Source organism: Arachis duranensis, chromosome 5 (genome assembly GCF_000817695.3).
Source record: "Arachis duranensis cultivar V14167 chromosome 5, aradu.V14167.gnm2.J7QH, whole genome shotgun sequence".
Classification (NCBI taxonomy): Eukaryota; Viridiplantae; Streptophyta; class Magnoliopsida; order Fabales; family Fabaceae; genus Arachis; species Arachis duranensis.
The window spans coordinates 86,917,677-86,944,770 of NC_029776.3; the positions used below are offsets into that span (position 1 = coordinate 86,917,677).

At 32.2% G+C, this 27,094-nt stretch overlaps 2 protein-coding genes across 2 annotated transcripts; one reads left to right on the forward strand and one right to left on the reverse strand.

The window, feature by feature from the left end:
- The first annotated feature begins 11,518 nt into the window (after nucleotides 1-11,518).
- Nucleotides 11,519-14,403, forward strand: LOC107490140 (uncharacterized). Its single transcript, XM_016110907.3, has 8 exons — nucleotides 11,519-11,897; nucleotides 12,302-12,369; nucleotides 12,619-12,766; nucleotides 12,851-12,931; nucleotides 13,020-13,106; nucleotides 13,351-13,436; nucleotides 13,902-14,022; nucleotides 14,121-14,403. Exons 1-8 carry the CDS (start codon nucleotides 11,541-11,543, stop codon nucleotides 14,196-14,198), a joined length of 1,026 nt encoding a protein of 341 aa, XP_015966393.1. The 5' UTR covers nucleotides 11,519-11,540; the 3' UTR covers nucleotides 14,199-14,403.
- Nucleotides 14,404-15,357: 954 nt separating this feature from the next.
- Nucleotides 15,358-19,497, reverse strand: LOC107490115 (tetraspanin-2). Its single transcript, XM_016110881.3, has 2 exons — nucleotides 18,836-19,497; nucleotides 15,358-15,943 (listed from the first exon to the last, which is right to left on the reverse strand). Exons 1-2 carry the CDS (start codon nucleotides 19,331-19,333, stop codon nucleotides 15,632-15,634), a joined length of 810 nt encoding a protein of 269 aa, XP_015966367.1. The 5' UTR covers nucleotides 19,334-19,497; the 3' UTR covers nucleotides 15,358-15,631.
- Between the last annotated feature and the right edge of the window lie 7,597 nt (nucleotides 19,498-27,094).

Below are 27,094 nucleotides of genomic sequence, written 5' to 3' on the forward strand. Positions count from 1 at the left end.
TAGCCATTAACTCTAGCCTTCATTAATCCAATTAGTGGAAAGCTGGGATTTATGGACTAGGATTGATATAACTCACTTGACTTTCCTTTGTTAATTGATTTAAGGATGACTAAGTGGGATTAATCCTTGCAACTACCATACTTGTGGCTAGTGATAATGATGAAGACCCTTGACAACCAAATCTTGCCAAGACCATTTTGTTAATAAAGTTTTCTTACCATTTACTATTCATTTTTCTCATCTAAAACCCCCAAAATAAATAAATCCATAACCAATAACAAGAACACTACCCTGCAAGTCCTTTGAGAGACGACCGAGGTCCAATACTTCGGTTTATAAATTCTAGGGGTTTGTACTAGTGACAAACAACTTTTTGTATGAAAGGATTATTGTTGGTTTAGAGACTATACTTTACAACGAGATTTCATTAGTGAAATTCTAAACCGTCAAAAATCCATTCGTCAATGCTATTTTGAGTTTTGTGCAATTTTATTTATTTTAGGTAGCATTCGGATGGATTTGATGAAGTTTCTGTAGAAAAAGAGAAGAAACCAAGGAGATGATCAGCGAATACCGACGCGGATGCATGGCTCACGCGACCGCGCAGAATGGAGGAAATCGCAATGACGCAATCGCGTGCCTGACGCGAACGCATGGACTGGAATCTGCACAAATGACGTGAACACGTGGTCGACGCGGATGCGTCACATGAGCAATCTGCAGAATTAACAGAAAACGCTGGGGGCAATTTTTGGACTGTTTTAACTCAGTTTTCAGTCCAGAAAACACAGATTAGAAACTGCTGAATGGACAAATCAAGTGGTCCCCACCCATCAGATGTAGACCTGTTAATTAATTCAAATTTAAATTCAAATCTTATTTTTAGAAAAAGATATTATTTTTAAGTTTAGATAATTAGATTTTAAATTTATTAGGATTAGTTATAAATAGGAATTTAGATGCCATCAGAAAAAAAACACTGTACATTTTGACCATCCTTATTTTCTCTCTGAACCATGAGCAACTAATCCTCCATTGTTAAGGTTAGGAGCTCTATCTATTTGTATGGATTGATTTGTTTGATCTTTCTAATTCAATCCATGTTTTGATTTATTTTTCAATAATTATTTTTGTTCTTTATTTTATGAATATTGGGGAACGTAAGTATGACCCATGTTCTAATTGAGTTCTTGTAAAACTTGGAAAAGCTCTTTATTTGAACAACAACTTGAAAACATATTATCCTAAATTTCTAATTGTTTGTATTTAACGAGATACGTGACATATAATCCCCTTATTTTTGGATAATTAGAATTTTTGTGGCATATAAACTGGAACTTGATCATCACTCTTTAATTGGAATTAATTGACCAATGAATTGGCAGTTAATGAATTTTAGAGGAGACTAGGAAGGTCTAAGAAATTAGGGTCTAGTCACACATAGTTTGCCATGAATTAAATCTTACATAATTAAATTAGTTAGTAAGAAAAGTCAATCCGGAAAAGTAGATAACTCTGAAACCTTAACTATCTTCTCCATATTTTATTCCCAACTCATCGCTTCTTGCTTTTTGAAATTCTTAATTTACTGTTTAATGCTCTTTGAACTTCCAACACTATTTTCTGTTTGTCTAACTAATCCTATCAAACACTATTGTTGCTTGATCCATCAATCCTCGTGGGATCGACCCTTACTCACGTAAGGTATTACTTGGTATGACCTAGTGCACTTGCCGGTTAGTTTGTGGGTTGTAAAATACCACACCACTTGTGGCACAGGTTTTTCACAAAGGCCCAGTATAAATTATGAAGAAACGTATTTCCCTGTAGTGTATGTGATAACATTGCGTTATTTGGTCAGTTTATCTGCATATCATAAACTACATTTGCATTTAATGGATGTGGTAACAACCTATTTGTACGGCTCATTAGATCGGGATATCTATATGAAAGTTCCTGAAAGACTAAAGATATCTAAACCATCCAGTGAATATTCGCAAGGGTTATACTCAGTTAAATTGCAAAGATCTTTATATGGTCTAAAGCAATCTGGATGAATGTGGTATAATCATCTTACTGGGTATCTGGCCAAAAACAGATTCAAGAATGATGATATATGCCCGTGTGTTTTTATAAAGAAAACTGAATCTGAATTCATTATAATTGCTGTGTACGTTGATGATTTAAATATCATTGAAACTCCTGAAGAGATTCCAACAATTATAAAAACTCTAAAGGAAGAGTTTGAGATGAAAGATCTTGGAAGAACTAAATTTTGTCTTGGCCTGCAGATCGAGCATATAAAAAATGGGATCTTTATTCATCAAACAACATATGCAGATAAGATCTTGAAAATATTTTATATGGATAAGTCACATCCCTTGAGCACCCCAATGATCGTAAGATCTTTAGAAAAGGATCAATTCCGTCCTAAAGAAGAAAATGAAGATATCCTTGGTCCTAAAGTACCATATCTTAGTGCCATTGGAGCGCTAATGTATCTTGCTAATAATACGCGACCTGACATATCATTCGCGGTGAATTTACTAGCAAGATATAGTTTCTTTCCAACCAGAAGATATTAGAGTGGAATCAAACAAATTTTTTGATATCTTCATGGAACGGTTGATATGAGATTGTTTTATCCCTATAGATCCAAGTCACAACTAGTTGGCTATGCAGATACCGGATACTTGTCTGATCCACATAAAGGGAGATCTCAAATAGGATACCTGTTCATATATGGTGGTACAACTATATCATGGAGGTCCACGAAACAGACGATTGTAGCAACATCCTTTAATCATGCTGAAATACTAGCGATACATGAAGCTAGTCGCGAGTGTTTTTGGCTGAGGAGTGTGATCCAATCTATTCTGTCATCATGTAGACTGATTAATCAGAAGATAGCTCTAACTGTCCTGTTTGAAGATAATACAACATGTATTGCTAAACTTAAAGGCGGATATATCAAAGGTGATAGAACAAAGCATATTTCTCCCAAATTATTCTTCACTCATGATCTTCAAAATCAAGGGACAATTGATATCCAATAGGTCCGTGGTGCACAAAATCTTAATCCCAATATCAAAATCAAAATTTCTTATGATCTCGTACCACTAACCAGCAAGTGCACTGGGTCGTCCAAGTAATACCTCACGTGAGTAAGGGTCGATCCCACAGAGATTATTGGTTTGAAGCAAGCTATGTTTATTTTATTATTCTTAGTCAGGATATCAATTAAAATTATCAGTTGGAATTATTAGAAAAATAAAAGAGCGTGAATTAATTACTTGTAATGCAGTAATGGAGAATATGTTGGAGTTTTGGAGATGCTTTTACAAGGTTTAGACTTTCCGGATCCTCAAGAGTGGCCGCCATCAATTCTAGCTTATACCACGAAGATTCTGATTAAGGAATCTAAGAGAAGCTCATTCAATCTGATGTAGAACGGAGGTGGTTGTCAGGCACACGTTCATGGATCTGAGGAAGGTGATGAGTGTCACGGATCATCACCTTCTTCATAATTAAGCGCGAATGAACATCTTAGATAGGAACACACACGTTTGAATGGAGAAATAGAAACAATTGCATTAATTCATCAAGATGCTGCAGAGCTCCTCACCCCCAACAATGGGGTTTAGAGACTCATGCCGTCAAAGTGTATAAAATTCAGATCTGAAAATGTCATGAGGTACAGAGTTAATCTCTAAAAGTTGTTTAAATAGTAAACTAGTAACCTAGGTTTACAGAAAATGAGTAAACTATGATAGATAGTGCAGAAATCCACTTCTGGGGCCCACTTGGTGTGTGCTGGGGCTGAGACTTAAGCTTCTCACGTGCCTGGGGCTGTTTTGGGCGTTCAACGCCAGGTTGTAACCTATTTCTGGCATTGAACTCCAACTTGTAACCTGTTTCTGGCGCTGGACGCCAGACAGCAGCATGATATTGGCGTTGAACGCCAGTTTATGTCGTTTATCTTCGCGCAAAGTATGGACTATTATATATTGCTGGAAAGCCCTGGATGTCTACTTTTCAACGCCGTTGAGAGCGCGCCAATTGGACTTCTGTAGCTCCAGAAAATCCATTTCGAGTGCAGGGAGGTCAGGATCCAACAGCATCAGCAGTCCTTTTTCAGCCTAACTCAGATTTTTGCTCAGCTCCCTCAATTTCAGTCAGAAAATACCTGAAATCACAGAAAAACACACAAACTCATAGTAAAGTCCAGAAATATGATTTTTGCCTAAGAACTAATAATATTTTACTAAAAACTAATTAAAACATACTAAAATCTACATGAAATTACCCCCAAAAAGCGTATAAAATATCCGCTCATCAGTCCGCTCAAGTGATAATCTGGCAGATTTATTCATAAAGTCACTTCCAAAATCTTTTTTTTGAAAGATTGGTACATCAGATTGGGATGCGGCGATTTCGAGATATAAAATAATGTTGGCAAGAGGGGGAGACTGTACTCTTTTTTCCTTGGTCAGGGTTTTTTCCTTTTGGTTTTTCTTAACAAGGTTTTTAATGAGGCAGTACACTAAAGGATATTGTACTCTTTTTCCTTCACTAAGATTTTTTTCTCACTAGATTTTTCTTTAGTAAGGTTTTAACGAGACATTATCCTGAATGGTCATCCAAGAGGGAGTGTTGTGTTAAGGCATGAAGTGGATGCCCATTAATGATATTGGGTGGCTGAAGTTTTCAAGAGAGAGATTTGAGCCCAACCTTTAATAAAGGTTGAATTTGTACAGCTATAAATAAGACTTTATAGCTTTACGTACAACACACACAAAGCAATAAAACAATATTCTCTCTTTTATACTATTCTCTCTCTTTCATATTATTCTCTTTCTTATATACTTTAATATTATTAACTATATTAATTATATTTACTATATTAATATAGTAATTCTAGTGAATATTACTACTTGAGTTATCTAATTATATTTCTTTATTTCATATTTGTTACTTCTTTCTTATTTATTTAATTTTTTTACAACATAATGTATGTATATTAGCTGGAAACTTAGTTGTTCTTTGCAGTCGCATATTAGATAAGAAAAGGAAAGATGTGATGTAATGATAACTATTATTTAATATTTTTTATGTATAACAAGAACATAGTATTATAATTTTTTTAATACAGATAAATTATTTAGGATATTGAAAATAGAGAATAAAACAATATTTTACTCTGTATAATAATTTTTATGCAAGAGAAATTTTTCAAAATAAAACTAATAACTATTAATATCAAAGAATATATATTCACTATAAGATAACATAGTTCATATATATGCATTAGATCATAAATATATATTAATTTTTTTATAAATAAACTATATATAAATATAATATAATAAATTATGTACATAATCCGGACGTAGTCCGGGTTTTACAACAGTTATAAATAAAAGAAGACTCTTTTGGATTTTTCTATTTTTCCTTTGAAATCAAATTGTTGAAACCTTGTTTTTGTCCTCCTTGATCGTGCATACTAAATTTGAAGGTGTTATAACTTATAACTCATACCTTTCAGTTTAACGTAACATTAAAATATGTAAGGCCACGCAAAAAATTTTTCGGATTGGCTGGAACTCAGACAATACAAAATATGCTGTAAAGATCTTAGAAAAGGAAGAAGCAATCAATGATATTATTTTCTCCAACAATAAAAAAGAACCCTAACTCTTTATTTCAAGAAAAAAAAAAGAAAACCAAAGAAAAAGAAGAAGATCAGAAGGATACGGAAAGGAAAAGAGAGAGAAAGCAACATATATAGTAATAGACTACTAGTTTATGATTCAGAATAAATTAAACAAATTAAAGATGATGATAAATTGATGCGTTTATTTTTGTGTGCGAAGAACAAAATTAAGTCCGATTCCAGGAAAAAGAAATTAAGAATACAAACCTGTCTCAGCCTTTGATGACTACTACTACAGCAGGCAACATCTTTCGAAAAGAATACTAATAATCCCAAAGCTAAGTAAAAAAGACCAAATTGATGCACTCGTTTTGTAAGTTTTGTTTGTTCCACTTCAATTCTATCGTTACTATTTATAGCCTTTTCTTTCTGTGTCTATCTTTGAAAGAAGTGTAAATTAAAATACTGCATAAAAAGGCTCTAAAAAATGAAAAATGATACTAACCAACTAAGCTCTCAAATGGTTTTTTTATGAAAACAAATGCTAAACGTACAAGTTTTAGTGAAAACAATGCATCTTTTTCTCGCTAAAATCACACCAAACCACAAATAACTACTCCTGTTTTTTTATCTGAATTTTTATGTATAACAAGAACATAGTATTACAAATTTTTTTAATACGGATAAATTATTTAGGCTATCGAAAAGAGAGAAAAGAACAATATTTTTAAATTGTATAATAACTTTTGTGCAGGAGAAATTTTTCAAAATAAAAGTAATAACTATTATTATCAATGAGTATATATTCACTATAAGATAACATAGTTCATATATATACATTAAATCATAAATATATATTAATTTTTTTATAAATAAACTATATATAAATATAATATAATAAATTATGTACATAATCCGGGCGTATTCCGGGCTTTACAACAGTTATAAATATAAGAAGACCGTTTTGGATTTTTCTATTTTTCCTTTGAAATCGAATTGTTGAAACCTTGTTTTTGTCCTCCTTGATCGTGCATACTAAATTTGAAGGTGTTATAACTTATAACACATACCTTTAAGTTTAACGTAATATTAAAATATGTAAGGCCAGGTAAAAAATTTCTAGAACTGGCCGGAACTCAAACAATACGAAGTATGCTGTAAAGATCTAAAGATCTTAGGAAAGTAAGAAGTAATCAATGATATTATTTGCTCCAACAATAAAAGAGAACCCTAACTCTTTATTTTAAGGAAAATAAAAAAAAACCAAAGAAGAAGAAGAAGATAAGAAGGGCACAGAAAGGAAAAGAGAGAAAAAGCAACATATATAGTAATAAACTACTAATTTATGATTCAGAATAAAGTAAACAAATTAAAGAAGATGATAAATTGATGCGTTTATTTTTGTGTGCGAAGAACAAAATTAAGTCCGATCCCAGGGAAAAGAAATAAAAAATACAGACCTATCTCAGCCTTTGATGACTACTACTACAGCAGGCAACAACTTTTGGAAAGAATACTAATAATCCCAAAACTAAGTAAGAAGGACCAAACTGATGCACTCTTTTTGTAAGTTTTGTTCGTTCCACTTCTATTCCATCGTTACTATTTATAGCCTTTTCTTTCTTTGTCTATCTTTGAAAGGAGTGCAAATTAAAAGAGTGCATAGAGGGGCTCTCAAGAAGGAAAAATGATACTAACCTGCTAAGCTCTCAAATGGTTTTTTTTTCATTACAAATGCTGGACGTACAAGTTTTAGTGAAACAACGCATATTTTTCTCGCTAAAACCACACCAAACCATAAATAGCAACTCCTGTTTTTTTATCTTAATTTTTATGTATAACAAGAATATAGTAGTACAATTTTTTAATACGGATAAATTATTTAGGCTATCGAAAATAGAGAATAGAACAATATTTTACTCTGTATAATAACTTTTATACAGGAGAAATTTTTTAAAATAAAAGTAATAACTAGTAATATCAATGAGTATATATTCACTATAAGATAACATAGTTCATATATATGCATTAGATCATAAATATATATTAATTTTTTATAAATAAATTATATATAAATATAATATAATAAATTATGTATATACCTTTGAAATCAAATTGTTGAAACCTTGTTTTTGTCCTTCTTGATCGTGCATACTAAATTCAAAGGTGTTATAACTTATAACCCATACCTTTCAGTTTACCGTAACATTAAAATATGTAAGGCCAGGCAAAAAATTTTTCGGACTGGCCGGAAAGGACAATACGAAATATGCTGTAAAGATCTTGGGAAAACAAGAAGCAATCAATGATATTATTTGCTCCAACAATAAAAGAGAACCCTAACTCTTTATTTCAAGAAAAATAAAAAAAGAAAACCAAAGAAGAAGAAGAAGATAAGAAGGGCACAGAAAGGAAAAGAGAGAAAAAGCAACATATATAGTAATAAACTACTAATTTATGATTCAGAATAAAGTAAACAAATTAAAGAAGATGATAAATTGATGCGTTTATTTTTGTGTGCAAAGAACAAAATTAAGTCTGATCCCAAGGAAAAGAAATTAAGAATACAGACCTGTCTCAGCCTTTGATGACTACTACTACAGTAGGCAACAACTTTCGGAAAGAATACTAATAATCCCAAAGCTAGGTAAAAAGGACCAAACTGATGCACTCTTTTTGTAAGTTTTGTTTGTTCCACTTCAATTCCATTGTTACTATTTATAGCCTTTTTTTTGTCTATTTTTGAAAGGAGTGCAAATTAAAAGACTGCATAGAAAGACTCTCAAAAATAAAAAAAATGATACTAACTAGCTAAGCTCTTAAATGATTTTTTTCTCAAAACAAATGCTGGACGTACAAGTTTTAGTGAAACAATGCATCTTTTTCTAGCTAAAACCACACCAAACCACAAATAGCAACTCCTGTTTTTTTATCTTAATTTTTATGTATAACAAGAACATAGTATTGCAATATTTTAATACGGATAAATTATTTAAGTTATCGAAAATAGAGAATAGAACAATATTTTACTCTGTATAATAATTTTTATGCAGGAAAAATTTTTCAAAATAAAAATAATAACTATTAATATCAATGAGTATATATTCACTATAAGATAACATAGTTTATATATATGCATTAGATCATAAATATATATTAATTTTTTTATAAATAAACTATATATAAATATAATATAATAAATTATGTACATAATCCGGACGTAGTCCGGACTTTACAACAGTTATAAATATAAGGAGACCTTTTGGATTTCTCTATTTTCCTTTTGAAATTGAATTGTTGAAACCTTATTTTTGTTCTCCTTGATTGTTCATACTAAATTCGAAGGTGTTATAACTTATAATCCTTACCTTTCAGTTTAACGTAACATTAAAATATGTAAGGTCAGGCAAGAAATTTTTCGGACTGGCCGGAACTCAGACAATACGAAATATGCTGTAAAGATATTAGGAAAGCAAGAAGCAATCAATGATATTATTTGCTCCAACAATAAAAGAGAATCCTAACTCTTTATTTCAAGGAAAATAAAAAAAGAAAATCAAAGAAGAAGAAGAAGATAAGAAGGGCGCGGAAAGAAAAAGAGAGGGAAAGTAACATATATAGTAATAGACTACTAATTTATAATTCAGAATAAATTAAACAAATTAAAGATGATGATAAATTGATGCGTTTATTTTTGTGTGCGAAGAACAAAATTAAGTCCGATTCAAAAAAAAAAAATTAAGAATACAGACCTGTCTCAGCTTTTGATGACTACTACTACAGCAGGCAACAACTTTCGGAAAGAATACTAATAATCCCAAAGTTAAGTAAGAAGGACCAAACTGATGCACTTTTTTGTAAGTTTTGTTCATTCTACTTTAATTCCATCATTACTAGTTATAGCTTTTTCTTTATTTGTCTATCTTTAAAAGGAGTGCAAATTAAAAGACTGTATAAAAAGATTCTCAAAAATGAAAAATGATACTAACCAACTATGCTCTCAAATGGTTTTTTTCTCAAAACAAATGCCGGACATACAAGTTTTAGTGAAACAATACATCTTTTCCTTGTTAAAACCACACCAAACCACAAATAATAATTTCTATTTTGCATTTATATTTTTTTTTGACTAATATAGCTTTATATAAAATCTATTATCTTTTTCGATCTAATAACTTTTTCACCATTGGAATATTAATAATAGAAATTTAGATTAACCTAAAATTTGAATTAGAAGCTATTACAATTAGGTATATATAATAAATATAAACTTTTCTTGCTTTTTAGATTGAATAATCAGCATTCTCGATTTGTTTTTTGGCTAATTAATAAAATCTTAATGATGAAGTTCAAAAGTTTACAATAAGTGATTAAATGAAATTGATAAGTGATCACACAGCTATTCTTTCCACGAAATTGATAAATGAAATTATAGTTCAATTAAAAATCTTTTTTTTTAATCAATATCAGTTAAAATTTTTTAATTATGAATTATTTTATCCAATTCAAAATTAGTATTTAGTAGGGTTTTTGTACCACATTCTGCTATAAAAAATGTTATCTATGATGTTAAAAATTCTAAATCAATTTCTCACTAAAAAAAGAAATAAAATAAAATAGCTCATTCACAATTAGTCTGTTCTCTTTTTTTTCCCCTTGAGTATGCTAAGCTATGGACTAAGGTTATAATTTTGTTGTTGAAAAAAACTGCAGTCAATCAGTCATCATTTTTTAGGTAAAGAAATTAATATGCAAGTAGATCCATCTCTTTACACATTTATACATGTGTTAATGTTTTTCTAGAAAAAAATTATTTAGTAAAAAAATAGCCAAAAATAACCAAAATTTATTTTATTTAATATTTATTAATTATTAAATAAGACAAATTTTATTTATTTATTTTTTTGTCGATCTAGTATTATTATTATGACAAAATGTTTTCCATATCTTTCATTTATGTACAAAAATCTAGATGATCAAATTAAAAACAGGGTCCACAAAAAAATCACTGTAATGAAGTTGACTCCTCTAACTAGTCATTTATGGTCATTTTTGTGAGTAGTAGGAAAAGATTGTAAGTGAGAGTGGGGCCAAAGCCCATTTATGTAACAATCTCTATTCTCAACAATATTAATACAAAAAAAATCCCAAAAAAACAACACTAAAAATCTTTAACATTGAAAGAGAGACGGTGTTTTAGTTGAATATTGACATTTAAAGTGTTTTACAGTATTGTGGATATTGTGCAACACGCTCCTCACGTGGTGCAATACGCCCCTAAGATGCTGCCACGTGTTGGCCAGAATGCTGCCATGTGTCCAATACGCCTCTACGTGTTGCAACACGCCCCCACGTGTTGACTTTCCACCTAAAAAATCCACTTATCTGTAATTATATCATACTCTCATTTTCAACAAAAACACCAATATTTTTTTCATATAAAAAAAAATTAGCCAAAAAACAACTACAAAAAATAATGATAATAATAATAATGTCACAATATTATGCAATAATAATTGTTTATAATAAAATATATATTAAAATATAAAATATACATTAAAAATAAATCAAATTATATTATACATAAATATATAATTATTTATTTTAGTATTAAATAACATTTCTTATTAGAAAAACCTTTAAACCAAAAACTACCTCTTAAATTTTTTGTTAAATTACGTTCCTTTAAATTTCTAGTGTACAATTATAATAACATGAGTTGCATGAAATTTAACAAAAGAGAGTTTTAATAGAAGTAGGTTGAATTTTAATTTCAATATCAAACTTTTGAAACTTGAAAAATAAATGTCTTTTCTACTAGCAGCATCACATAAGATTAAGCCACGTAAAGTGGATATACATCACTCACTTCACTTGTATTGTGTGCATGTTGTTGTGTAAGATCAACGGTGACAGTTACAGTTCAGTTACTTCAATTCGGATAGAGTCATGGCTCAGTGTCTCTGAACAAGCTAAGGGTCGGTCCAACATGACCAATTTTATAGGACTAAGGTTACCACTTCTTGGTGCTGGCTTTTCTTCTTGTTCATGTTCATGTTTTTCTAAAAGGGCGCAAATAATTCTTCTGAAGAAATGGGACAAGGGTGGTTTTGTTAAGGCTTATCCTCGTCGCATGGTTTTGGGCATTGGTGCTTCATTCTTGGGTATGGCCTCTTCTGCTTTTCAGGGTTCCAAATCATTCATTGCCTCTGCTAGGATAAACCCTGGTCCATCTGTTAATGAGGTCATTAATTCTTTCTTCTCATTGGAATTGGATGCTTTTCTTTGAAAATTTGGATTACCATAGTGTTCTAATTTTGGGAGTTTGCTTTTGTTCATGTTCTATTGGTGCTCATAAGCTGAATAATCAATAATTGAGTATATCAATGTATGAAATTTGCTTCATGATTATTGATATGTGAAATAATTGAAGCAACCAAAGAGTAATTGATTTGTTACAGTGCTGAATTTGGCAATTTGCTCCCTATACTAATGGATGAATATCAGATTACAACTTGGTTCCAAAATGTATTCCATGGCTTGAATCTTGTGTTCTAGTGGTTGCTTGAAATTTGATCAAAAGTTAAGGGTTTTAGGGTTTCAGGTTTTGGGTTTTCTAATGCTTTGTGCCATATTCCCATGATGCAGATACTGAAGAATGTGGAATGGCCAGAGCAGTTCCCTTTCAAGGACGAAGATTTCCAGCGCTTTGATGAGTAAATTTCATCACTGATTTTCATTTTGCTCTGTGCCCTCCATTTTTTTATGTATAGATTAAGGATCTTGAGTTCATTGAACAACTTTAGAAATTCTGTATCATCCGAATGTGACTCTATCTTGGTCTTGACAGAATTTCTTGCACCTTATGGATTATCTAGCCTTAGCAAGTAATAATCATGGATTATATTATATTATACAAATCTTATTTAGTGCTTGTATATAATACCAGAAAATTTTCTGTTTAGGTCTTCAGATGCATTGTTCTATGATGCGCCTCGATTCGTGACACACATCGATGACCCTGCAATTGCTGCCCTGACTAAGTATTACTCCGTGGTTTTCCCACCTAGCAACACTCCTGGAGTTAGTATCTTGGATATGTGTAGTAGTTGGGTAAGAGTTCTAGTACTATAACCTCGGTTTATCTTATGTTGCATTGCATGTTACATATTGTCATCAATTTTCGCTTTGCATTAGGTCAGCCATTTTCCACCAGGCTACAAGCAAGAACGAGTGGTCGGATTAGGCATGAATGAAGAAGAGCTTAAGAGGAACCCAGTAAGAAAACGCTCTTGGAATTTCTGTTCTTACACAGAAATGTTTTTATGTATGTAAATCTACTAACAGGAAGCTGTTGATACTGTAGGTTCTCACAGAGTATGTTGTGCAAGACTTAAATGTGAACCCCAAACTTCCGTTTGAGGATAGCTCTTTTGACGTAATCACTAATGTGGTACAAAAACATTTCCTTATATCTTAATTTGTTGGTTGAATCTTGAAATCGTTTCAAGTTTTGCAACTTGCTTGCCATTGTGTCATATATGTAAGATGTATATTTCTTCTGCATTTTGTGTTGGTTTTGGACCGTTTTGGCAAAAAATTGTGTCCAAGTTCTTGCTTGGTATATATGCCAGCCATTTAAAGACTTCAAAATCTTGACATAACAGAAGCTTAAAGAGTTGAAAAATGGCTTGCAGGTTAGTGTTGATTACCTGACAAAGCCTCTTGATGTGTTCAAGGAGATGCGCAGAATACTTAAGCCAGGTGGACTTGCAATAATGAGGTGATAATCTTTTCAACCGAGTTATTTTCGATTTTAAGTCTTGATGCCTATTTTATACAAACTGATATAGCTACATCAGTGGCTGATTTCATGGCTTAAACCTGTGACCTTGAAGTCACACGGAGACAACTCAATCGTTGCTCCAAGGCTCCCATTCCACTATCAAGTGTCAATGCATAGAAATTATTTTCCACCTAGTATTCAGGATTGATATTCTAGCTTAAGAACTCAGGTTTAGAAAAATGCTAACGTGCTGCTATAATGGTCATGTTTCAATGGTATACAAGCCATGTTACCCTTCAGCTGCGAAGTTTCATTTCAACATCTATCATAGCATGGAACATATCTTTCTTTTCTTCCTATAGCATAGAGTCAAATTAGTCATCTTTTCTGAAATATCACTTCTATGTTTAATGATTTGTTTACTTATCTTTTCTTGGTCATGGATCTCTTATGTCCGATTAGCTTTTCGAACCGATGCTTCTGGACAAAGGCCATTTCAATATGGACATCAACTGGGGATGCTGATCATGTTATGATTGTTGGGGCATACTTCCATTATGCTGGAGGCTTTGAACCTCCTCAGGTAATTCAGTCATTGATATTAATATTCTATCTACGTGGTTTGGTTACAACTTTCTCATTAAGTTGACACATTTTGGCTGCAATGTTTTTATATCTTAGGCTGTGGATATATCTCCAAATCCAGGACGCTCTGATCCTATGTACATTGTGTACTCGAGGAAGCTCCCTACAGCTTGAGATTCGAGAGTGACATAAGTTGCGAATTCACGACGTTGTATCTACTTAACAGCATTGAATCTGATGGGAGAATCTGTACCTAGTGCATGTTTTTTCTATGGCAATGTTCTTGCTATTTTTACATAGCAATGCTTCTTGTGCACTAGGATCTTCATGGTAATGTTACTCAAAATCTGCAGAATAAAATATAACTATTATTTTTTCCTCCTCTGGTGTGGTGGGATCTCAGTAAATGCATACTTTACAATCTCAACTCTCAAAATGCGCAATTCGATATGTTTGAAGTTGTCAAAGGATGAAACATAAATTCAGCAAAAGAATTCTTTTGCATCATTTGACAACTTCCGGATGTCGAATTACACTTTGAAAAAATGGTTAATTGCATTTTTCTTGTAAAAAAAAAAAAAGAGTAATGTATTGAAGTTTATGCAGCATAGATTTTGAAGCTGTTTAGTGCTTATTGCCCCCAGCATTGGACACAAGCTTGAACTCTAAGCTCCTTATTTCTTGTACTCTACACTAATGCATAAAAAATATTGCTAGTTGTGTTAATATCTTTCTTTTATTTCAACATGGTAGATCTTGAAAATTCAAAATCAAAAGGTAATTTGTTTCTTCACAAGTCAGTAGTGTCGGTTTTCTTTTTATTGTTTTTTGCCTGGCCATGCATTAAAAGTTAAATACACCTAAAGTGGGTTCCCTCACTTCCCCACACGGATGCACGTTAGCATTGATTCCAGCATCAAAGTGTCTAATTTTCAAAAGTTTATCCAAGAAACCATTCATATTTCGAGAATTATATACGCTTAAATCCTAAATTCTCCAAAAATAAAAATTCTTCAATTAAAAAAGAAAAAATGACTAATTAAAAATTAATATTCTTTTATTATCATTTTCTATCCAGTTGTTTCAATACATGTGATCAAAACTTTGGAAGACATCACAAAAGTTTAGTTACTGGTTAGAGAGTTCAAAGTCTTATAAAACCTTCCATCAGAATCAATTTGATTAGCGACCACTTCGTACAATCATTGTAACTGTCCACAATGAATAACAAACAATTTTGAACTCATACATATAGTTGATAACTATAGTGTAGAAAAGTCAGTAACTTCTACAAAAAAAATTATAATTCCAAATAGCAAAGTCAAAACCAAAATTCCAAAAGAATATACACACTAATGATAAGTGTTCTTACAAGAACAAAAAACTAGGTTGATTTGATCATCACTCGATAAAAGAAGAAAAAAAAGAAACTTGGGTTGGTCGAGCGGTCAGCTCACTCGTCCGCTTAAATAAGTGTGGAGGTCGAATCTCATCTTGGGCATGCAACAACCCATTAACCATCGACAGATCTTTAAATAGAGTTCAGATCAGCTATGAATTAGTTCTTGACCTAAAAAAACGATAAAAGAAAAAAAAATTAAGATTTATTAAACCCAACCCCTTTTGTAACATTGGAAAAGGTGTTGTGTTTGAGCATTGTTGAAGGCAGTGCATGCAATGAGATAGACGAAAATGAGAAGAAGCAGAGCAAGAATGAGAATGAAGTTGGCTCTTCTCCACTCTCTTCTGAGGTTTCCTAATAAGCCAGCCTTGCATGCATTGCAATTGTAGCAGAGTTGACTCTGGTCATTGCTCCACATGTTGCAATCTGTGTCTGCCATTGGATTTGCATTGTTTACCCACAATGTTGGGTTCACGTAGTTGTAGCCACATGAACTTGGAGGTTTGCAACACCCTGACTGCAATTCATTAAACAAGATTGTAACAAATAACATAAAAAATAATTAGGTTCTGTTTAGTAAGTCTTTTAGGATATAAACATAGAAATATCAAAACAGAGCTATGATAAAATAATAATAATAATAATAATAATAATAATAATAATAATAATAATGTATCTATATATCCATTATACTGTTTTATTTTTAAATATTTTTTCTTTATTCATCTTTTCTTTTACTAATATTTGTTAAGATCTGACTTCAATTTTAAACACACATTATCTATTTCTATTATGGATTTTAACAAAATCATTATTGATTTGGATATTCTATTAATTTTTGGATTTTTTATTGAGGTTTTAGATGATTTTCTTATGTATAAATTTAGATATTCATTTGCATGTTAATTAATGTGAGTAAAAAATAAAAAGAGTATATATTAAAATATGTCTCTAAAAAATTTTACGTCACACATTTTTGTCTTTAATTTTTTTTTATTATGTTGAGGCACCTGAATTTTGTAAAATTAAGATATATAGGTCATCTTGTTATATTTTTGAAGACTTATTTGTCTAAATAAAGAATCTAACTAAAATAAAAACTTTTATATCATATTTTTATAAAATTCAAAGACTTGTATATAATAATTTTTTTTTAAATGAAAATGTCCAATACAAAAATTTTAAAGATCTATTTGTTTATATACTCAAAATAAAATTTTAAAAGATATTAATGATATTGACCGATAAATAATTAATTTTTAAATTTAAAAAAATTAATTTCTCAACAAAAGACAGGAGCATGGCAAACATATGAAACATGAGATTGAGAGGAAAATGAACCCCACAAAACAATGTTACTACAGTCTACATATTATAGTTATTAAAATCAGATTAGATTGGTCTGTTCGATTAAAAAACCAATAAATTAAATTTTAAATTGGTCCAATTTAACATTCTCACTATTTAAAGAAAGAAAATCAGTCAGAATTGATGCGAATTGGCCCAAATCAGTTAAAACCAATGCAAACTAGTCAAAACCACAAATCAACAATTAACCAAAAATGACTCGCTCATTAAAATCGTAAATCAATAACTGACCGATTCGATCACTAGTCGGTCTAAATACTATGCTATAGAGGCCACAAACCGGCAACTATGACAAAGACTTTTAGCATCACGTGAAGCAAAGACAAATAATACTATCACACTAACTATATATTCAATTCTTAGCTGAATAATTAATTAATAATGCTGGTCTAAATTTTCATGATTTCCTCACTATGGTGACTCAGTTAGCAGCATTTTTCAGCTGGCATAGACCTTTATAGGGACACAATACAATCATATTTCTAGTACTATATTTTGGAGATGTCCCACTCAGCACTAGGATATAGCTGATGTCAATGAAGGATCTATAGTACTACTCCTCCATTAATGATGCATTTTAAAGTCATTCTTTTTTCCAAATAAAATGCAGGTGCAAGTGGTTCGCTCCCAGGTGTGTATAAGATTGGGTTTTTATTATTAACCCCAAATTTAACCTAATATATATCTTTTCTTTTTTTTAGTCATAGGCAAAGTCTTACAGCATCAAATTAAACCTTAAACAACGTATTAAACGCATGTCATATATGGTGGATCAGGTTAATTAAGGATATCCTGTTTCAGTGTCAGTGCAAATCTGACTGAGAAATCTTGTTCTTATTATATTCATATATGAAAGTCTGTGTTTTACTGTTTAATAGTTCTGAATATCAGATCAGAACGTAGAAGAACATGTAAATGGTGACATGTCACATGTAAGTCTAAGAATATTGTCTAAAGTCAATGTAATATTTTTATGACAATAATGGATCTACATAGTTTGGTTAGAAGGAAGTAAAAGGAATCCATAGACGGAAGAAATTTGGAGTGCAAGTACAACAGAATAATGCATGATTTAGTTTACTTTAGTAAAATAAAAGTAGAAAAACCATTAAAGTAACGAAGCCACCAACAGATTTAATACGGTTACAGACTTACAGTGGTTGATATTCAGTAGACATAAACCCTGAGAATAACAATGGTACTCTAGGTTGCCAAAAAAATGATTGAAAATGATACAAAATGTATTGATAAAACTATGTTTAAGGAAGTGTTTTAACATGAAAATACAGAAATACAAATAATAATAGAATTTAATTTTGATGTATTAAATAGTATAAAGAATTTTATATGTATATCTAAGTATGTATTAGTATATAAGTAAAATTAGTTATTTTTTATCATCAATGCGTAAATGATCGTTTAAAAAAATGGTAATAGAAGGATGGTGTAAAATAATTTACATCATTAGTATAATAAAATTAAACTTACAATAATAAAAACAGATAAACTTTTTAGGATAAAATATGTTTTTTGTCCTTAACATTTTCAAAATATTTTAAAATTATTCCTATTATTTAATTTGATCCCTCTTGTTAATTTTTTAAACCATCAATAATTAGTCAATTATTTTTTTTCAATTTTACTCTTAACTAAAATCCTAATTTTAACCCCAATTTACTTGTAAATTCTAATTTAACCCCAAACTTTCAATTTCACCCTCCATCATCTCATCCTTCTCTCACCATCTAATTTTTCCCCTTTTTTTTATCTCTACTTGTCACTAAATTTTGAATAAACATTGAATTGAGCGAATTTTATCACAACACTATACATTGCATTCAATTACATCTGATTGTTTTAGAAAATCATTCAGATAATTAATAAAAAAAGTAGTTATTTTTGTTTAAATAATGTTACATAATTGAATATACGTATAAAACTATTTTACACTGATAGTGTAACTAGATCCAAATAAATTTGTGTGTTGGAAAAAAAATTACCAAAATGAGGAGATGATATAGGGTAGCAAAGAAGGACTAACTTGTAAAGGAGAGATATGAGATTTGAAAAACTGGTCAGCAGTGATGAAATCCTGTGTGAGCTTAATGCATACATCAGAACCAGCCAAACAAGCCCTTATCTTCTCCCAACTTCCATAGACAGTGACATGGTTCCTTAGCCAAGAAGAAAACCCATCAATCCTTGACTCCTTGTAGCCTCTTCCAGGAACAACATAACTTCCATCAGGCCTAGTAACAACAAATGCAAACACAAGTACGAACAGCAGAATTCCTATGAGAATTGCCATGCAACAAAGGTAAAATCCCAAAATCCCTTGTTTGTTCCAATAAGCACCAACAAAGCCAACTAGAGAAACAAGGAGGATGAGGATTCCGAGGACGGAAACCGGCCACCGGAAACTGTGGATGCACTCATTGTCTGTCTTGGATGCTAGCCATATCCCTGATGCTATGATGGGAATTGAGGCCAAGAGGGCTATGAAGTTTAGCACTGAAGTGATGTTGTTGCTTACTCCCATGTTTTAATTTTTCTCTTGTGCTTTTTTGGCTTTCACTTTTTCCTATGTTTTTCCAAAACAAAGGTTGTTATAAATAATGTCGTTTTTGGAACAATGGAACTACTTACCTGTAACAGCTTTCTAGCAACAACTATGGTGTTGCAAGTTGCAACCCTCTTTATGGTTTTGTGTTAAAGTTGGAATATTCAGTATACAATACTTTAACTTGACAGGGTTATATATTTGTGAAAAAAAATATTATGTGTATATTAAAATTAATTATTAAAATTAATTATTAAAATTGTTATTATATATTTATGTATAAATATATATTTAATTTAATTTTTTTTAATGTGTATTTTATATTTTAATATACATTGTTAAGGAAAAAGTTCTTACGGGTTCATGAATATATCAATGAAAATATTGTGGAAAGGACGAGTTTCTTGGGATAGTTCTTCTTTATATATTAGGCTGAAAAAAAAAAGATATAACGAAATGTATCTAAGGAAAAAATAAAGAAAAAAAGGTAGATAAAAAAGTGATGTTAAAACGGAATTGGAGAAAGATGCAAAAGATGTATGTTTTTTTGTTTCTATTTTATTTGGATGATTAAGATTATAGTTTTTAAAATTTATGATACACACTATTATTTTTTTTTCCAGTGCATCTAAGATTTTAATAAACTATTTCCTTCCTATTATGCTACCAGTACTGTTTTTTTATTTTTATTTTTATTTTACATGCTGCCCAGTGTTCAGTACTATCATATTAACATAATATTGAAAGATTACATTTTTAGTCATGTTACACGAATGACAATTTAGAATAATATTTTTGTAATCAGGTCTTACTGAAGCTTTTAAAAGGTTATTGACTTATTGGTTTTTTTAACAAAATGAACACATAAATTTTATAAATATAGAAATCTTTTATAATAAATATAAAAATCTTTAGAAAAAAAAAAACCATAAATTCCGTATAAATAATAGAACACTTAAATGTGTAACAAGATTAAAAAAAAAAAATAACAATCCACTTCTAAAAGTTCATTTTATTGGAATGTAATTTTTTGTGCAAAGACTAAACCGAACATACACATACACGATATATACAACTATACAAGTATTTGTACATGTATAATTTTATATACTTTTACTATAGAAAAAGTGTGAGGAGTCAATACTTTTATTGTACAATACATATAATGGGGTTTATTTAAAATTAAAATTAAATTATGAGTAATTAATTAATTTTGATTTTTTTTAATTTGAAATTTAAAACAAATTAGGATTACCGTCAGTTATAGAATCAAAACAACCACCTCCCTCTCTCAAGACGGCAATACCTCCATGCTCTCGATTTCTCCGAGAATCTCGCCACTTCAGCCCCGCCACGATCACCGACTGTCGTTTGCATCTATTTCCACCGCCCTCTTGTCCGCACAGTCTACCGCGCAGCACTGCGTTCCGTTCGTTTGCAGGATATTTGCGCCGACGCAGCAACCTGCACCTCCAATAAGGACAGTGCGCAGCCGATGTGCCTTCTTCCTGATGTCGACGTCGCAAGACGAACGTGTTTCATCGAGCCGAAGTTCTTTAATCGAGTGCGATATGGTTGAACTGCTTAGTTGTGTTCCATCTGTCGTTGTAGAGAATTTATCAAATCAACATGAAAACGTATCCGGCGATGTCGTCGTCGACGGTGAGAAGTTGAACAAGGTGATCAACTTACGATCAAAAACATTGATAATGGATGGTTATTTTTGAAATAATTTAGATTTTAAATTGCAATGTAAATGGGGTGTTTATTTTTATGATTAATGCAGTATCCAGATGTGATCGATGAATTGTGATTCAATTAAATTTGTGGTTGTTTTATATTTAATGGTATGATTATATGTATGGAGAATTTGCATAAATTAATTAATCATTTCATGTTTGTAGGACTGTTTTTAAATGGTGTGGTATCTTTATATGCAGGAAGCATATTTTATGCTTATATGTGTATATAATTCTATGCTTCCTGCATATTATATGGCATGCTTATATGCTAACCATCCTATTATATTCTTATTTGTCATGGAGATAGGCTTATATGCTCATATATATGAATGATGAAATTGCATAAATTAATTAGTTAGTATACTTATATGAATGCATTATAATGTATGGTATGCGTATATTCTTTCTACATGATGGTCATTGAATGAATTAAAAAAGTAACTATAAGGTAATACAGTCACTGAAATCAAGGTCTGAATTAATGTGTATAGTAATTATATTTACTACATGCTAATCATGGAATGCTTATATGAGTATTTTATAATGGCATAGTATCCTTATATGCTTCCTGCATATTTTGTATTTATATGCTCATATGCTTTCTGCATATTATGTGGTATGCCTACATGCTTTCTGCATATGATTTTCTTATTTTTCATGTTGACGGGTTTATATGCTTATGTGTGTTGAATTTGCATAAATTCCTAATGATATGCTTATATGAGTGGTTTATAATGAATGGTGTGCTTATGTTCTTTCTGCATGTGTAGATAAGAATTTATGTATATAATTATACATGATGGTCATTGAATGAAAAAAGAAACAACTAAAGGGTGTTGCAGGCGCTTAAATAATAGCTAAAATGGAATAAATGATTCTATTACCCATCATTGTCATTTCCATGCAGTTGTTAAGCTAAAATGGGTAGGATGATTAACATGATTTCTAGCTGTTGTTGCGTTTTTGGTGCTTGTTTTAGAGGTTTTATTTAGATGATATTTAATAAGGATTTTTTTCTTTCGGTTACTGTGTTTCTTTCGGAATTGTAGGCCATGCAACTGTCGGATGTTACTGAGGTTGGAAGTGAAGAGATGGAGCTTGGTGACGAGGTTTCGTGTAGTCATAATTCGCATATTTGATTTGATCATTAATGATAATTATTTTTTTGTAATTAATCTAAAATGTAGTTACCGGATCATGGTTATCTTCAAGAAGACGAGATACCAAGAGTTGGAATGCGCTTTGCGCAGTTACAAATGGCTCATGACTTTTATGTTACCTACGCAAAGAAAGTAGGATTTGCAACTAAGATAAGGACGACAATATATGACAACATCACAAAGATACCCGTTAACCAAGCTATCCACTATAATCGCGACGGGTTCCGTGAGTCTCGTGTCAAAGCACCAACGCGAAAGAACACGATTTCAACTGCTGGGTGCAAGGCAAGGATATATGTGAAGTTTGATAAGGACATGCAAGAGTGGATTTTGTTCAAGGTTAAGTTGAGGCACTCGCACCCATGTTCAGCGAGAAAGGCAACTTCTTTTACGCGGTAAAATTGGATGAGGAGTGTAAATTTAGGAGTGCAGTATGGGTGGATGCAAGGTGTAGGGCGTTGTATGAATACTATGGAGACGTCGTGTCAGTTGATAGAACCTATAGTACAAACAGGTATGAAGTAGTTAAGTTGGTGTTTTGTCCTTTATTTTTTTTAAGCCTATTCGATTTTGATTGGGATTTCTTATGTCTGGTTGTTTTTTCTGGTAAGCATGGATTACCACTTCTAGATTGGCTTCTGCGGATAGGCAACTTTCTCCTCGTACCAGGCCTGCATTCCTCTGGTGAATATTCATAGATATCGTCATTTGCATGATAAATACTCAATCTAGTTGTCATAGATATCGTCATTTGCATGATAAAATTAACATCCATGATAATAACACAAGTAATTTTAATTAACCGAGTTCACCTTCTGTATATCGATATCTATGCTGAGATTTGGCCCTGCTCCTGGTAGATGGCGCCTGTTCAGAGTCCTTGCGCGGCTGTTTTCTTCCACCGTCGACCTTGCCACACTGCTGGAATTACTTAAGAATTTACAATTACATGCACATCACAGCACGTTGCACACCAAACAAGGTGGAATGTACCAACATAACAAGAACCAGTCACGCACATACTAAGAGGATGCATCAAAATACTAACACAATTAAATAATAAATTAGCTATACAGTTTAGATCATAACCCGATTTGAGCATCTTAAATGCATTTGTTTACTTAACAAACACAAACCAAATAAAAACTGAAAGAGAAATAAAACACATGAAATGTATTTAAAGAAGTCTTCAACATAATAACTCTAACCTAGCATTCACGGTCATTGAAATCAATTCCTCCAATTTTCCTGTTTAAACATCATCTATCAAAACCAACTATCCGATTACATATTGAAGTAACCATCCAATTAAATAAGCCCAAGATCTATGATAAAGACCAACCATCCAATCACAAACTGAAGTAACGATCTAATTAAATAAGCGCACGATCTATCATAAAGACTAACCATCCAATACCATACTAAAGCGACCATCCAAATGGCTTACGAAAATTTTTAATGTACTAAGGGGAGCAGCACAGCCGTCAATTACAACCACACCAATCATCAATGTAAACTATTTTCACAAAATGCATCAACTTGGCAGGCCCAGAAAGCAATTTTTTCATCCAAAAAAAGCCATCCGAATAAATAAACCATAAATTAGTTATCTAGTTCAGATCATAACCCGATTTGAGCATCTTAAATGCATTTGTTTACTTAACAAACACAAACCAAATAAAAACTGAAAGAAAAATAAAACACATCAAATGTATTCAAAGAAGCCTTCAACAGAATAACATGAACCTAGCATTCACAGTCATTGAAATCAATTCTCCTAATTTTTCTGTATAAACATCATCTATCAAAACCAACCATCCGATTACATACTGAAGTAACCATCCAATTAAATAAGCGCAAGATCTATGATAAGGACCAACCATCCAATCACATAAGTAACGATCTAATTAAATAAGCACATGATCTATCATAATGAAAGCAAATCACCTTATCCGCATCCTTATATCTTTGCTGAGATGTAATCTTGCCCTGGGTAGATGGTACTTTGTCAGAGTCCTTGCGGGGCCTTTTACACCTTGCTTTTTCGTTTACTGCTTTACCACTAGATACTTTCTTCTGTTTTTTTCCCTTCCTTGCATTGTCGATGATACAACACTATATGTTCTATATAGGGCAACAAACTTAGCAAAAAATCAACGTGAACCTCCGATGGCATTTGTATTCAGTTTGATTATAAAAATGAAATTATTAGAGATTGGACCTGTGAGATAACATGCTCGAACTTCTTATCAAGTTCATTAGTGGTCCATTCATCAATCCAAGACTCGGGAGCATTGACATGCATGTAACTGACCATGCTTTAAGCTCTGAAAGTACAGAACCTATACACAAGTGTTTTAAATATTAGGATTTACACCTTAAGACGTACATGTTTTTGAAAATTAGGAAATTTATTTGCGATACCAGCAACACGAACATGCACCCGTCGCATGTTTCCCGGTTCTCGTCTTGGAATTTTCTTATTGCATCTCGCAACCACTTTAATATTTGATACGACCAGTGGAATCTTCTTGGGTTCGAGACATCCAAAATCGAAGGGAGGTGCCACGGAAAAATAGTCTGCTGGCTTGTGGGGGTAAGAAACGTTTTCAAAATCACCAGGATAGAGTATTGTCTAAAGGTCATCCTCTGTTGCTCGATCTCCATTGGATAGGCAAAGACAAAGTCCCGCAGTTGTGTTGTAGTTCTCTTCTGGAACTCTCTCTTAATTGCCAAATGCGATGCTTTTTTTTCTACAGTTCCGGGATTGGGTCCCCTACGTTAACGAAACATTGTACAACAATCAGTCAGTGTCAACAAAGAAAAAACAAAAACCACGCACATGAATGATTACATCTTACATAACTTCGACTAACATCGAGAAGGTATGCCGAATACACTGTCGATCAGTTCGGCGGTAATGCGAATGTCCCCTGCGTCGACCCTGAGAATGTTTGAGTCCACGCCCTAGCTAGTTGGAGCATGATGCTCTACTTCACATGCCATAGTGGTACCCACCGCAGAAAATCAAATCAAATGGCCTCAATCTCAGCCAACTTAGCGTGCTCATTATGCAGTTCTGTTGAGTTAAGAAATTAACTAACATATATGATGATGACAAACATTAGATTATTGGGCTAATTACCCAATTAGTTTTAATTGCTTTTTGTAAAGTGTTGCAGGCCAAAAATCCATATTGCAACAGCCCAGAAAAATAGACAAAGAAATTCAAAAATTGCGTTGAAAGGTAAATGAATTCAATCCAAGCCCAAGTCATCCCTCACAAGATGAATTCTCCAATGAGTAAAGCAAAAAAAGATTTAGACGGGCCAAGCAAATCAAACCCGATCCAAGCCCGTATCCATCACTCCAAGCTTATCCATCTCATTTGCTTTTACCAAAAGCAACGTTCACTTTTCCTGTTTTGGTCAGAACTAAAAGAAAGTGAGAGAAAGATTCCTCCATAAGCTGTTCACAGAAGAAGAAAGAAAGAGAAGGTGAGACAAGAAAGGTTGAGGTCAAATCAGTATAATCAAACCAAATCAAGCTTAGGCAAAGGTTAAAGATAACCCATTTCCTATTGCATGTATATTGCTTTCTTTTCTTCTTCACAAATCTCTGCCTGTCCAAAAATGGGATACAAGGAAAAGTTGATTTCTACTCTAATCTGCTGTGTATCTACGATCACAAGTGAGTCTTAGGGACCAAGTAACTTCTCAATCGCCAAGATTTGGGTTTACTATTAAGGAAATTTGTTTTCTGCTTTCCTATGGTTTCGGTCAACTAGAGAAGGTTAGAACCAAAGTTTCTATTCTGACGATAAATGAAAAAAAGTGAGTTGGTGGGTTGGTGAAGCACACTGCTCAAGGATTGACCTAGGGAGAGCAACACAGCAACATGCAAGAAGATAAAAGAAGTTTTGGTGTTCATTCAGAAGCCAAGGAGAGATAACCCAGTGTATTAGGGTTATGTTCTGTGAAGAAGTTCTCTGAAGAAGTTCTTCTACTTGGACAGTGCTCTCTTTCAAAGAAGCGTTCCGCCAAAATGAAGAACTGAATAAGAGATATGCAAATCTGGTTTATCACATAGCAAAAAGGTTGTTGAAGAGTCAATCTCCTTCATGTTTTTACAGATTGTATTTTACTTTTCAATGTTTATCTTTCTGTAATTTCTTGAGTGAAAAGGCATATTGAGAGAGCTCAAGTAAAAGCCAATGAGTGAAAAGAAGCTGAGTGATACACTTGAGAAAAAAGTCTAGAGTTATTTTAGATTTCTTTAGGTAAGTTTGCGTCTTGTATCTTGTACCTGTGAGGTACCCCTTTCTTAGTTGGGTTAGCACTAAGAGGAAGAGTTAGGTATTAGCATAGCCAATGTCAAGTTAGGTTAGAACTTGAATGTGAGAGGATTGTGTTTATCTTGTGAAATTGGTGTATGTAATACTTTAACTATAGTGAAAATTTCACCACAACACGTAGGTTGCAGAGCACAAGGCAACTGAACCAGGATACATGATGGTGTTAGCTTTCCTCTTCTCTGTTCTGTTCTATTTTCTGATATTCATGAGACAAAAATAAATTGTCTCATAAATTTTCACTGCTGAGTTCAAACAGAATCAGAATTGAAAGTTAGCTTCAAAGGGTTAAGTTTAGTAACTTAAAAGATAGGCATAGATTCAACCCCCTTTCTCTAAGCCTATTACAACCTTCAAGTTCTAAGTGGGTAAACAAGTTGTTAATGTAGCAAGGTGAGCATCGCGTCTCAAATAATTTTGTTGAGCAAAAATTAGGATAAGAATGACGTCACAAAATATAACCAAGCATGTTCTTTTAAGGGGTAAG